This window comes from Solea solea, chromosome 5 (assembly GCF_958295425.1).
Source record: "Solea solea chromosome 5, fSolSol10.1, whole genome shotgun sequence".
Classification (NCBI taxonomy): Eukaryota; Metazoa; Chordata; class Actinopteri; order Pleuronectiformes; family Soleidae; genus Solea; species Solea solea.
In genome coordinates, this window is record NC_081138.1 from 21,634,416 (window position 1) to 21,647,206 (window position 12,791).

The 12,791-nt window shown below is 40.3% G+C and overlaps 1 protein-coding gene across 1 annotated transcript in view; it reads left to right on the forward strand.

Annotated features, from left to right (window-relative positions):
• The first annotated feature begins 3,660 nt into the window (after window positions 1-3,660).
• esrrga (estrogen-related receptor gamma a) overlaps window positions 3,661-12,791 on the forward strand; it is a 143,889-nt gene continuing 134,758 nt past the window's right edge. The window contains exon 1 of the mRNA XM_058629435.1: window positions 3,661-4,072. Within this exon, the coding sequence (XP_058485418.1) occupies window positions 4,062-4,072 (11 nt within the window). The 5' untranslated portion in view covers window positions 3,661-4,061. The remainder of the gene's footprint in view (window positions 4,073-12,791) is intronic.

Sequence of the window (12,791 nt, forward strand, 5' to 3'; positions counted from 1 at the left end):
CTGTCGACACTACTGAGGTGCTGGCCATGTTGTATATTCATTGAAAAAAAAACACACACACAACACAGCTTAAAGAAAGAAGCAGTGTTTAGGGTGAAAACTTCAGATTGTTTATTGATTTTTATTTGTGCCATTGAATAAGTCGGTCTGACCATGATGTCCCAGCGGGGGCTTCACTTGGGGCATCGCATTAGCCACACACACACACATGCCTACACAGACACATAAGAACATGTGCCTGGACGGCCACAAGAGGAGGCACATGTGATTTCAGCGTGACAGATTTGCCACAGACTCTGGTGTGTTTAAAAAATGCATCCCTCCCAAAAAAATAAAAAAAAGAGAGAGAGAAAATGACAGAGTGTAATTAGAAAATCCAATAAAATGCTCCGAGGAAAGAGGGATAGAATGTGAACAATTTGGATTTCCTTCAAGTCATTCATCTGCATCTCATAACAGCGCTGGCCGGCTAATGACGACAACAGATGCTTAATGCCTTCTTCACAATACCGATGCCATAAAACACAAGGCAAACAGGCATCGCCCTAAAGCGCTGTCTGTCAAGTCATCACCTTAACTACACTGGCAACAGCACAATGAATGGAGGAGGAGGAGGAGAACAGCACTGAATGTATGTGAAAGTAAGAGAGAGGGAAAACAAGCAAGATGGATGAAGGGAGAAAGATTAATTGACACTCAGAGAATGAGAGAGACAGAATGAAAGGGTGTATATATGAGGTAGACACAGAGAAAGAGAGAGAGAGAGAGAGAGAAAGAGAGAGCTGGCAGATGAATGAGCAGCCTCTTAGGTAAATGGCAGGGAGTATTGCACTGTCTGTCTGTCATTCTGATTAAAGGTATCCAAGATTAAAGAGCACGATGAAGGTTCACAGCCACATTGATCTCGGTGTATTTTATGAATGTATGCCAGCTTAATCCAAGCACAGCCACAGCACATCCTGACAGTGCGGCGGGACTTACTGTAAGTTCAGGACTGATGTTCAGGGCGGCTGCAAGACATAATGGAACTTGTACCGTGTGTTTTTAGGGGAGGTGTTACAGAATCTACATGTGATAAATAAGAAGAAATAGATCAGAATATAAAACAAAACAAAACTAAACTTTATACTCACTAATGGAGCCTACAGGAACCAGATCTAGGAGCAGGTTGGTAAACCTTTTTCAGTCTCACTGAAGAGACAGACAAGATATTTATGCTAGAATTCCATAAGAATCATTCAGCATATAATGTCAATCAAGTTATCTTAGAGAGAAGTAAACCTCTATACCTCCATAGGCTCAGTTTTACTCCTTGGATGCAGCAGTTCAGATTCCTATTGACTGTTTTACTGAGCAGCTGCATGTATACTGTACATCACTTCAGTGGAAATGTTCCTATTCCAGCACTGTCAGTGATGTTGAAGTGTGTGTACTTTACTTTTTGCATAATTCTGGTGGTTTCCAATTCTAAATATCAGCTGAGTTCCAGACTGTCCAGCTGTAACATCTCTCTTTGAGACCTGCTGCAATCTCATGTTCCCTGAACACACACAAGTGTTTGCACACAGATCACAAACTATTAGGAGAAGATGAAACAACAAGACATGAAACCACGTTACTCACTTTTTTCTACCTGGGCACTGAATTCAGGACCTTGGACAGAGGCATACATTTTTTTCTGGAGAGCTGGTTAAGTTTAGGGCCAATTGTTGTGGTTTGGTTGATTTGTGGTTAGGTTAAGTTTAGGCATGAGGTAGTTATAATCTATCTTGTATAACGTACCTTTACGTTACGTGGTAGGGCAAGTTGTCTTTCAGCTGGAAGGCTGTGGGTTTAATTCCTGGCTCTATGTGTCCTTGAGCAAGACACTTAACCCCATGTTGCAGCATGTGAATGGGCATGAAAGAATTAGACTAGAAAAGAGCTACAGTATATAAATAGAGACCATTACCAACTCTTCTTCTTCTGATTTTATTTGGTAGTAATGAGTAACAGAGATAGTTAGAGGAAATGTAGTGGTTTTTGTACTTAAGCACAGTCACAAAGTACTTTGTTACATTACAACACTGGTTATAATAATGGTTGGGGATAACACTTAGTGTATGCTATCTAAATAAGTCAGTGCAGTGTCCTAAGAAGTATAGATGTGCAGAGTGTGTGTGTGTGTGTGTGTGTGGGGCTGTGAGAGAGAGACAGAGACAAAAAATGGACAAACATAGTTGTACAGGTTTACCTGTCTCCGAGATTGTGGATGGCTTGTTTGTTTGTCAGGTTTGTGCAGCCCTGTTATGTATGTGTGTGTGTGTGTGTGTGTGAGTGTGTGTGTCACACATCTGTTGCCACGAGTAGTAATTTGCGTTCACAGCTTGGCGCCCTAGTAATTATTAAGATGCTACCTTTCCCTCCAACATTAAAAGGCTTCATTTGGCGGACATGAAACAGCAGAGCACCAGATAAGGCTTCAAACACACCACGCCATCCAAAGAGAAATGGGAAAGGTGACGAGATGCATGGTGGGATAGATGGGATTGTTTTTCTCTGGAGGTTTGCTCTCACATAGGTGTTATAATATCTTCTCGGCTCAAATCACACCAGAAAGTGTGTGATCACTGGATTTGAGACGGGAGGAAAATGTAATCAATATTCTGACCCGCCTTTCGGAATAAATCATACTGTATGTATGACATACTTGGCTATGCTTTGGTCGTTTATGAACACCAAAAATAACAACAACAAAAACATCAACCCAGAAGTGTATATACATTATTATGAGAGCAACATATTTAATTAAATTAAACATAACATGTCCTTGAGTATGGTTTGAACCTGCCAACCGTACTGTATACCTGTCGTGTCATGCTCAGGGTAATGAAAACACACCCTACTACAAGTCTAAAGAGGCAGAGTGCTCCATGAAAGTGAAATGGATTTCATTTAGGCTGTTAAAGAGGCAACACATAACATTCTCGTCCCGAGAGTTCCCTGTTTAGTCACTGTAAAATAAAAAGACAAAATATTTCCTCATTGTTTTGAATAAGGAATAATTGCTGTGGATAAAGTTGCTTTTCTACAAACATTCTCTCATCGTGTTAAAGTTATCTGGTCCACTTATTACGATCATTATTATTATTATTGTTATTGTTGTTGTTATTATTGTTCTCTTTATTTGCTAATCTAGACTTGTGTTCACATGAATAGAATGCAGCAGGTAACTGTCTGGGTCAGATACATTTATTGTAATAGGAAAATATCCACAAATGTTCAAATGAGGGGTGGATTTGGTGATATGTCGTCGTCCTTCCTCGTGCAATTCCATATTGATACGCCAGGGCAAATATCGATTTTTAAAATTCATAAATTAAGGCGATCTAGGTAAGTAAACAAACCCTGTCGGTTTCACTACTTCATGTCTCCTCATGGCGGCGCTGCTCAAGCGAATGAGTGAAACTTGGGGGGAAGTTACCTAACCGAAGAAGAGAGGGTCCGTCATTACATTTGACTGTAACGAAACTCGGACATTAGGTTTTTTAGTCATTACGTTTTCAAAAAAATAATTCTGATACTTTTCTTTATTTGGCGTTTATTCATGTACCGTTTTGCGACAACAAAAGATAATCCGCCAGCGTTACTCTTGGGGATTTCAGGCACTCACCTGGTCACCTGTCTGTGCTGCGGTTGTATGACTGCGCGCCTCGCGTGCGCGACAGCTTGACCGTTGGAAACGTCAGAACAGACAGCGTTAGCTTTGTGGAAGTATATGTCTGGTGTCACATGAAAATGCAATTTTTCCCGCTTAACAAAAGCCTGTCAAATGCGTGGAACTCACGCATCTACAGCGAGAAAGCTGTCACTCTTTGGGGGATTAACGAGCTACTATCAGGCTACATGTGTGGAGGAAATGCTACCGTTGTCCAATGACGAGTTTCCAACTTTTACGCAAGATTAAATGTCCTTCTGCTACTTCAACAAAGCTTCCCGAGACATGGAGGTGCTTGTAAGACGTTTAATCCACAGTGGACTCATCCATTCATCCATCCACTCTGCGGCGTAATGAAGCTACCATGACATTCAGGTGAGTGAATGACAGTTGGTGACATATATCATAGTTTTTCTCATTTTTAAGAAAGCACAAGTAATCCAACTATATACTTTTTTAGAAAGTAATGTAAGCTATGTTCTAGTTGTCAAGAGGTTTAGACAGGAAGATGTTGTGGCCGAAGCCAAGGGCTCTTATTTTGAAGGCCGGAGTGAAAGGGGAAGTGTGGTGTGTTAAGGATTAAATACATTTGACTGGGTCTAAAAAAATAAACAGTCAAATTGCCGGTGTTCTGCACGTCTCTGAATCTCATTTATGTCTAGCTGCACAGTGCAGTTATTCCAAAAACAACCAGTTACTTTTAAACTTCAGCAACGTTGTAACGGAAGTAACAGACATTGCCCAACACTGCTGCATTATTTCTCCCATGAGTACTGGGAAAAATTACTATTTTTCGCGTATTTACTCATCCAGCTATCAAGTTGAGTAAGTTCTGTTAAAGTATCACTGGGCAACATTTTTCAATCTTAAAGACTGTAAGAAATTATACGTCTTTAGAGGTTAAGGACATGTTTAATTGTTTATTAATTTACAGCCTGCAAATTCTGTTTATGTTTAGTAAATTTAATTTCCACGGATCCTCAAACTCAGGGTCCAATATTTTTTATTTTTGATCTTTTCTTGGTTAATGTCTTACATGTAACCCCTTAAAATAACATTTTGGTGGGTCACCTGTAATGGGGTGAATGGGACCTCTTTCATTCTTACTCTGTCCTTGAACTTCTGTCCTTGCACTGTGTAATTCTGATGAGTTTGAACACTGTAATTGAAATGTGTAACTTCATAGTCAGAGAACCAAATAGGCAGAATAAGTCCCAGCAAGTTCAGGCGTCATGGTGAACTTATGTCAGTTAAAAATTCTCAACCAACATCTGCTTTCATCAGGGAGTGTTTGCTCGAGCTTAAGCACATCCAGCAAAAGCTGCATCGTGTTGCTTTATTTCCCAGATCATTCATCTTAAAATGTCTCCCTCTCACTTGGCCTCTGTTGTTCATGGTAGAGGTAATTGCATGTGGTTACTGATGAACATAGCAATTTTAGCTCTGACATCTCCATGATGTGTGTGATAATGTCCCAGTTTATATAATGTATACTTGTGATGTCATTTGGGAATTTACAGTTTTCAGGCTAAAGGACGTAGTCGCCTTCCTAGAAAGATTTGTGGTGTGTGTTCGTCATCCATCACCTGCAGGTGGTGCTTAGCACTTGGCCACACAGGGGTTAATTTATGTTCTCTCGCTCTCGAATCTTGGGTCCTGTTTTTGAATGTTGTTACAGGATAATCTGTGCTGATCACATCTGATGTGAAAAGACCAGGTTGTAGTTGTTTCTCTTTAATAACTTAAAAAAACGAACAAAAACACCAAATCACTAAATATTATAAACTGCAGCTTTAGGCTCTCCATAGTCTCTGATAAATATTATCATCCACTTGTTGTAAAATATTGTAAAAGTTGTAAAATATATCCTGTTTTGTTGCCTGGCTGACATCAACTTCATTCTCCAGACAAATCTGACCTCTATTAAGAACGGTCTTGACATTGGTGGGGTCAGGTCTTCTTAGATCTGTCTCTGTTTGGGTAACAGAACGGTAGTAGACCCAACAATAGACCTTAAATAAATAAATAAATAAATAAATAAATGCATAGATACAAATAAAAGTGTTTGTTTTGCAAGTTGCGAATTAAGTTGTAACCCTGTTCCAAAGTGTGGCCTCCAAAGTGTCTTAAGTCTCAGTTCTCAGTTGTAGTAAAATACATCATTTGGAGAGGATGGATTCTCTCATATGTCTAGTTTTGTTCTCCAACAATTAGCCGACAAAAGAACATAAATTGATTTAAAATGATTTGCAAAAATATTTGATCACGTAAAAGACTCCCTGTGACTCACTGAGCAAAACATGAACCTTACACACAATTACTGAACTCTCTGCTGAACTCAGTAATTGTTTAAAAATCATATTTAAACCCACTCTGCTCTCTGATATTATTATTTGAAGGATGCTCTTGAAATAATGAAATGATTTTTCGGGTTCCCCAAACCTTTACCAAAACCAGAAAGCCATAGATGAGCTGCTGTAACTAAAATCCACACATTATTCCTCAAGAGATCATCACCAAAAACAAGTTTGTTTGTTCTCACATTCATATTCATCATTTGCCTCAGCATGAATATTAATTCTGCCTTAAAGAGCTAATGTGGTGCCGGGGAAAAAGAAAGACAAATAAATGAGGAAAAAAGAAAATATGACATAGTATGTGCATATCAAATTCATGTTCATGTTTCAAAGCCCCCGTGTCTCAATTCCTGTGGGTGACTTGTAGCCACATGCTAATCAGCCTCTCGCTGCACCCTGTTCCGACTAATTGTCGACAAATTATCACAACTCCAGAGTAATGTATTCACGTCCCTTTACTGGCACAGAGACAAGACAGTCAAGTCTTCTGTTTTGAACGAGCAGCTCAATGGTTCCATTTTAAATTTAGACGCAAGTGCAGCGCTCGTATTATGCACACTTGACTCTGTTTCCTTTTCTCTGGTTTCTCCTTGTTTTCCAGTTTTATATTCACATTTTCTTGCTCGCTTTCCTTCTTTGTTTTACTCTTTGGCTGTGGCTCTCTATCGCGCTGCCTTGGCGGGCTCGTACTTTTGTCAGTGATTCATTTACTTTAAATTGGGTTTCTCTTTTTTAAGTAAAAGCTCATATTATTATCATTTCCTGCCTGGCAGTTAAATTAGGAGTAGCTTAATTACACCACAATTGTCTTCAGTGATTGAATTTCATTTCGTTCCTCCTCGGAACGGACGGGAGGAAATAGCTCTTTTGGGAAATTCATTCATTCACTGAAACGTAAAACTTGAATGTAATGTAAAATATAATTTAACACCGATATCATTGTTTACAAACTTGTGTCCCCATGGAAAATGCCTTATTTATATCTGGCTAATGGTCCGTTAAAACCTCTATAAAAATCCAAGAGTCAACGAATCAGATGACTCTTTTACAGTAGACTCAAATACCATATTATATGTCTGAGTGTGTCTGAATGTTTAGCATCTCCTGAGGGACAGCTGAAGAGAATGCTTCACGTGATCATGAACATTATAAAACACTCCAATGAGGAAAGTGAATCCAGTGTTACTTTTACCGGCAGCAAATATTGTACTATAGATCACTAGTATCAGGTTGTAAAACGGTGTTTTCATGTTTTTAGGTGAACGGTTTATTGTAAAAACGTTGTTTCCCGTTATTACCTAAAAAAAAAAAAGAGATTCTTATCAAAAACGTGATGCGTATCATGTTATAATGGGGAAAAGGGGATTGTAAAAAATGTGACACATTCACAACATGATACAAACCTGTCTGGTAAGATTTTAATTAAGATTGAATTAACAGATTAATTCAGGAATTTGGCTCATATTACAGGATTTGAGACTGCTGTTATTGAGCGTGGTGGATTGAATTGTGATTATAACAATACTATTGTGATGTAGTGCTTCTTTCCACAGCCATATGACCCAAGGTCACATTTCGTTGGAGGACAGCCTCTGCTAGGGCACAGCTGTGTGACCCGGTTCATGGGTTTCAGCTTTTTCTTTTTACGTTACGAGAAGCATTTAACTCATTGTTTACCCAAGTTAAGGTCACTCCACTCCGAGTGTGTGTGTGTGTGTGTGTGTGTGTGTGTGTGTGTGTGTGTGTGTGTGTGCGCGCGCGTGTGCTCACAAGAGATACAGTACTGGAAAAAAGGAGAGAAGAGAAATGACGAAGGAAGAAACACGCTAAAAACACACACACTGACCTGATATAAAACACTGGGTCCGTTGATATTTAACGATTGTGCGAAAGTTGCGATGCGAGGCTCTGCACACTGGGTGCGCCGCTGTTGACTGAATATGGGGGACACACTTATCGCAGGTCAGATAGATATGGCACATTTATGATATATTGTGCAGCCCGACTTATGACTCTCCCCTGTGTTCTGTAAGGTTTGTCTCCATGCGCATTTAAGGTCTCTGCTTCCTGTGTATCATTGTCACTTTATCTGTTCTATTCCTTCAAACTGCTTTTGACACTCATTAAGATTCACTCCTCACATTTTCACCAGCGTCTCCCTCTCATCCAAATACTCTCTTGTGCTTTTTAAAAAAAACATTGTGCATGTTTCTGAATATAAACTTTCTATCTCACGTAAAGTTTTCATATAGAAAGACCGAAAGTTTCTCAGTTCACGTGTGGCATCAAAACACTCGCTCGTCTTTTACATGAGTGTCGTGGGGGACACTGGTGCCAGTCCCAGCTGACATAGGGCGATCGACCCTGGACAGGACATAGAGAAAAACAACTATCCACTCCCAAATCTGCAAATCTTCTTATCTTCTCTTTATTAAACAAGAACATGATTTCTATTTTCAATGTCTGAATCAGTTTGTTTTTAAAGTCTGTCCTACTCTGTCCTGTTCATTATTAAAGTGAAGCAGGTCAGAGGATGTCAGCTGAGTAGGTGATCCTTTAATGTAGTACAGGACACATTAGTACCAGATCTCATTTTCATTTCAACTCCATTGTATTCACACAGCAGTATGAACAAACATTTTTATTCAAAATTTAAACGGTTTTATGGTTTTATGGTTCTTTTAAAATGCACACGCAAAAGAGAGGGACAGTTGTGTGTGCTCGCTTTGAGGGAGAGGTCGGGCAAGAGAGTGTATGTGTGAACATGACTGCATATAACACTTGTGTGAAGTAAATTGCTCGTTGCTGCAATTACTACCACAGTTAGTTCTTCAGCCAGGCCCTTAGTGTGTGTGGGGCAGCAGCAGCAGAAACAGTGTTTTGTTGCGCCATGTTTTGTGGTATATGAAAAATTATATCACGGAAAAAAATAACGGTTTTGCGGTTTGAACTGGTTTACCGCCCAACATTAATTCACACCTTCACTTTGACCTGTTCATTTGCAATCAGGTCACTCGCTGCAGACGTTCATATCACGTGTGAAAGGAGCCGCGCTGTCACGCCGTCGCGGTCTTTTGTCGTCTTTTTAAGTATAAAAATGAAAATTGACAACAAACGCTTAATCACGTCAATTCCCGCTCACGTTGCCGCAATGACACGACTTCTCCGCGCCGCGCGGCCCGACTGAGAGCTTCCGCTTCGTCCCCGTATCACAATACATGTCACTTGTTATCAACAGATTCATAACAGAATGGTGGTACCTAATAAATATGCCACAACGACAAATCAGCCCATGCCTTAGATTTATACCCTTAATAACTCCGTTTGGCATAACGCTGACACCTGCTCTGTTGCACAAAATGGAACTAAATATATCAATCAGTGCCAAAGCGCAGAGAGCTCTTTCTTTTCCCCTTGTTTTATCTTTGACTTTCCCGTAGTGGTTCTCACAGCCCCTCTCCTCGTGACCTTAACTAGACTTAAGTATCAGTACCTGTATCGTTCCCTAAGTGTCTCTTTCTCTTGCCCTCTTTTTTTTTTTTTTAGAGTGCGAATCATCTGGCAGATCTCTTTTAGGTATTAGTTTATGGGGCATGACATGAGCTATGAATGAGAAACAACGAGAAAGACCTGAGAACATTAATCATGGAGCAACATATGGTAATAGACGGTTATCAATTCCCTCACACTCTGTGATTAAAGAAGGGAGAAAAGGAAGTGAGGAGTAAGGGAAAAGAATAAAGGATGAACGGGAAGGCAATGAAAAGAAAGACAAGGGAGTGGTGTGTAAAAAAATAAAAGAGAAAAGAAAGTTGGCGAAGGGACAAAAGTTAGTTATTATAAGTTGTGCAAATTATTATATAAATTATCTATATTGCACTTTACATTTAGACTATTCTGTGATTTGTGATTTGCACATGGCTAAAAATGATGTTAATACACTATAATAATACCCATAACCAGTTTTCACTCACTGATAAGGCCTCACTATTTGGAAAGGTCGTGTCACTATTTACTAACTTATGAGTTACTATCATGATATATTAGTTTTGCTTGAATTAGGTGGAAAGATTTACATAAATAGTGCAATGGAAACGGCTTTAACAACTGAATTATGATTGTAGAGAGACACATGTGGCTTAAATGTGCAAGAGATTGAAATATAGGAGCAGACAAATACACCACGGTCTAATATTCTTTAAAATGATCACACAAAACTTTTAAACTACATATTTCCATCAGGTTTTCTACACACCTTTTTCGATGTTTAATGCGTGCAATACCTTGATTTTGGAAAACAGTAGTGCATTTATTCATTAAGTATCATAAGTGACAAAGCAGCAGATTATACTTACTTATATAGGAAGAATATAAGTTTCTAGAGGATGGAAAAAAATCTATGAAACGTCCACTTCAGCTTGTTTATTTTACAGCATCTTTTCCTTTTAACTTTCACCGACCCTTTTGAGGACTAATTGAATTACCGGCGTACCGTAAGAGCTCCTGTCAATTTGCATCGAAAAAAATATTTGAGTAAAGCAAAAACACCAACGTGTAAATAAGATAAAGAGTTTAACCTGACTTTACACCCTGCTGCATTCCCGCTCGTGGAGCCGGGCGCCTTCTGCCTGCCTCCTCCAGAGATTTATTGACGATCCACCCTGCTCTCATCACCATGCGGCTGAATTATCTCATCGGTCACATTAATCCGCCGATTACATTTGATTTAATTTTCATAATAATTAAAGTGAACCATCACTAAAATTAAAAGCATTCAGGAGGTGTGTGTGTGTGTGAGCGAGAGAGAACATACATGGGGGTGGGGGGGTGGAGCGATGTTTGGATGGAGGCAGCATGTGCTCACAGATGAAAGGGCTGCTGTTGTGGTATTTGCACATCCAGACTCTCTCTCTCTCTCACTCTCTCCCTCCCTTCTTCTCCCTTTATCTATTTGTTTCACTCTGTTCCCTGCATCCGACCAGCCCCCACCCCCCCCTTCCCTCCACCTGCTCCAGGAATCCCGATGAAGTGATTAGATTGATAGGTGCAAAAGGGAAAGAAGGGAGAGGAGGAGTGGACAAAAATGATTAAATTAGCATATCACAAATGCCTCACATGCTGCCACCCCAGGAAAACAAAATCCCCCGGCCACCTAAGGCCTGCCACAGTGCTGAAGAGCCTGGGACCTGTGAGTGTGTTTGAAACCCCACATGACATGATTAAAAATCCAAAGCCTGAGCTGGAGACTAAGTAGGAGTAAAGCCGAGTGGTGCTGGGAGACAACGTGTGTGATATCTGCATTAGGTGGCAGCAAAGATACAGTACTACAGTGTCTTTCCCCCATACAGTCTCTCTCTTTCTCTCTCTCTCTCTCTCTCTCCGTTTGTGTGTGTGGTCGAGGGGCATTGCTCATGTTGTCTGTCCACACAGACTCGTCTTTATCATGGGGCCAAATCAGAGGAACCATAATGTCAATTATTACATTCCAAGGTGAAAACATGCTTTAATTTCAGGGTAAAGGTTAGACAAGTATAGTAATTAATGTTAGGACGGGAGCAAGTCAATATAATGTCCAGCAAATAATTCATTACAAAATGAATCTGTATAACCTATGTTTGGACAGCAGAAGTTTCTGATAACAGTATTTGGGCCTGATCTATACTCTCGAACCACACTGTTAAACTGTTACGAAACAACAACTTTTCTGAGAGACACCACGTGAGGTTATTAAGGACACTTATAAGTATGTGTGTTTGAACTTCACATTTGCAGTAGTGCAGTGCAAAAATGAAACTTTCCTGATACTGTAAGTCAGAAAATGTGCCAATTGTGCATTCAATCCAGTAATTGCAGCCAGAATCTCACCGACGAGGCGAGAGAGAGAGAGGGAGAGTGAGAGAAAACCTATGCACAATGAGCTAATGAAATCAAACGTGTGGTGCGGTTTTGCATGTTAATGCTGGCGGTGGGTGTCAATAGCATTTAAAGATGTCAGCAGGTGGATAGCGAGATGGATGGTCCTCTGCCTGCCTTTCGCTTCCCACCCCAAGGAAGTTAAACAGTGTGCTTCTTAAATAGAAAACTTCAATATCTATTTAGAGAGAAGTAGAAAAGACTGTGAGGGGGAAAATATGGAATGGGGGTGGATGGAAGATGGGAGGAGTTGGAGACAGGGAGAGGGAAAAAAAGAAAGTGTTGAAATGAGACAATAAGTCCCTGACCTCAAGTGCACATTGCGACACATTGACGCCATTGTCATTTGTTAATCAATAGAAACACTATGGAGGCTATGCATTTAATGGCATGAGATTGGCAAACCTGTAAGAAAATTAAGGGAGCATCGAGCAGCCTGTTTTTCTGTTTAGTCAATTTGCAAACCTCAATGACTTCAACAGTGCTGAGGGGAACCATGACTTTCAGGCTCACATCGCGGCCACACTGAAATCTAGTAACATCATGCTACGGGTTAGAGGACAGAATTGGGATTGCGTCCAACACAATTCTCACAGGATCGGGCCGTACTGACTGAGATTGCCGCGGGTGGGAGCGGGCAAGAATAGAGCAGGTCCCGCCCGTTAAGGAAGAATCAGTTCACGTGTGAAGTCTAGAAGAAGATTCAATCAATCACCGGACTTAAAGAAGTCATGTCTGACATGTGGCGGAGACTTCCCCCCGGTGCAGTGATTCTAACCTTGGGATCAAAGTCTGTTCTCATGAGTTAGTGCTCAGGCAAATCA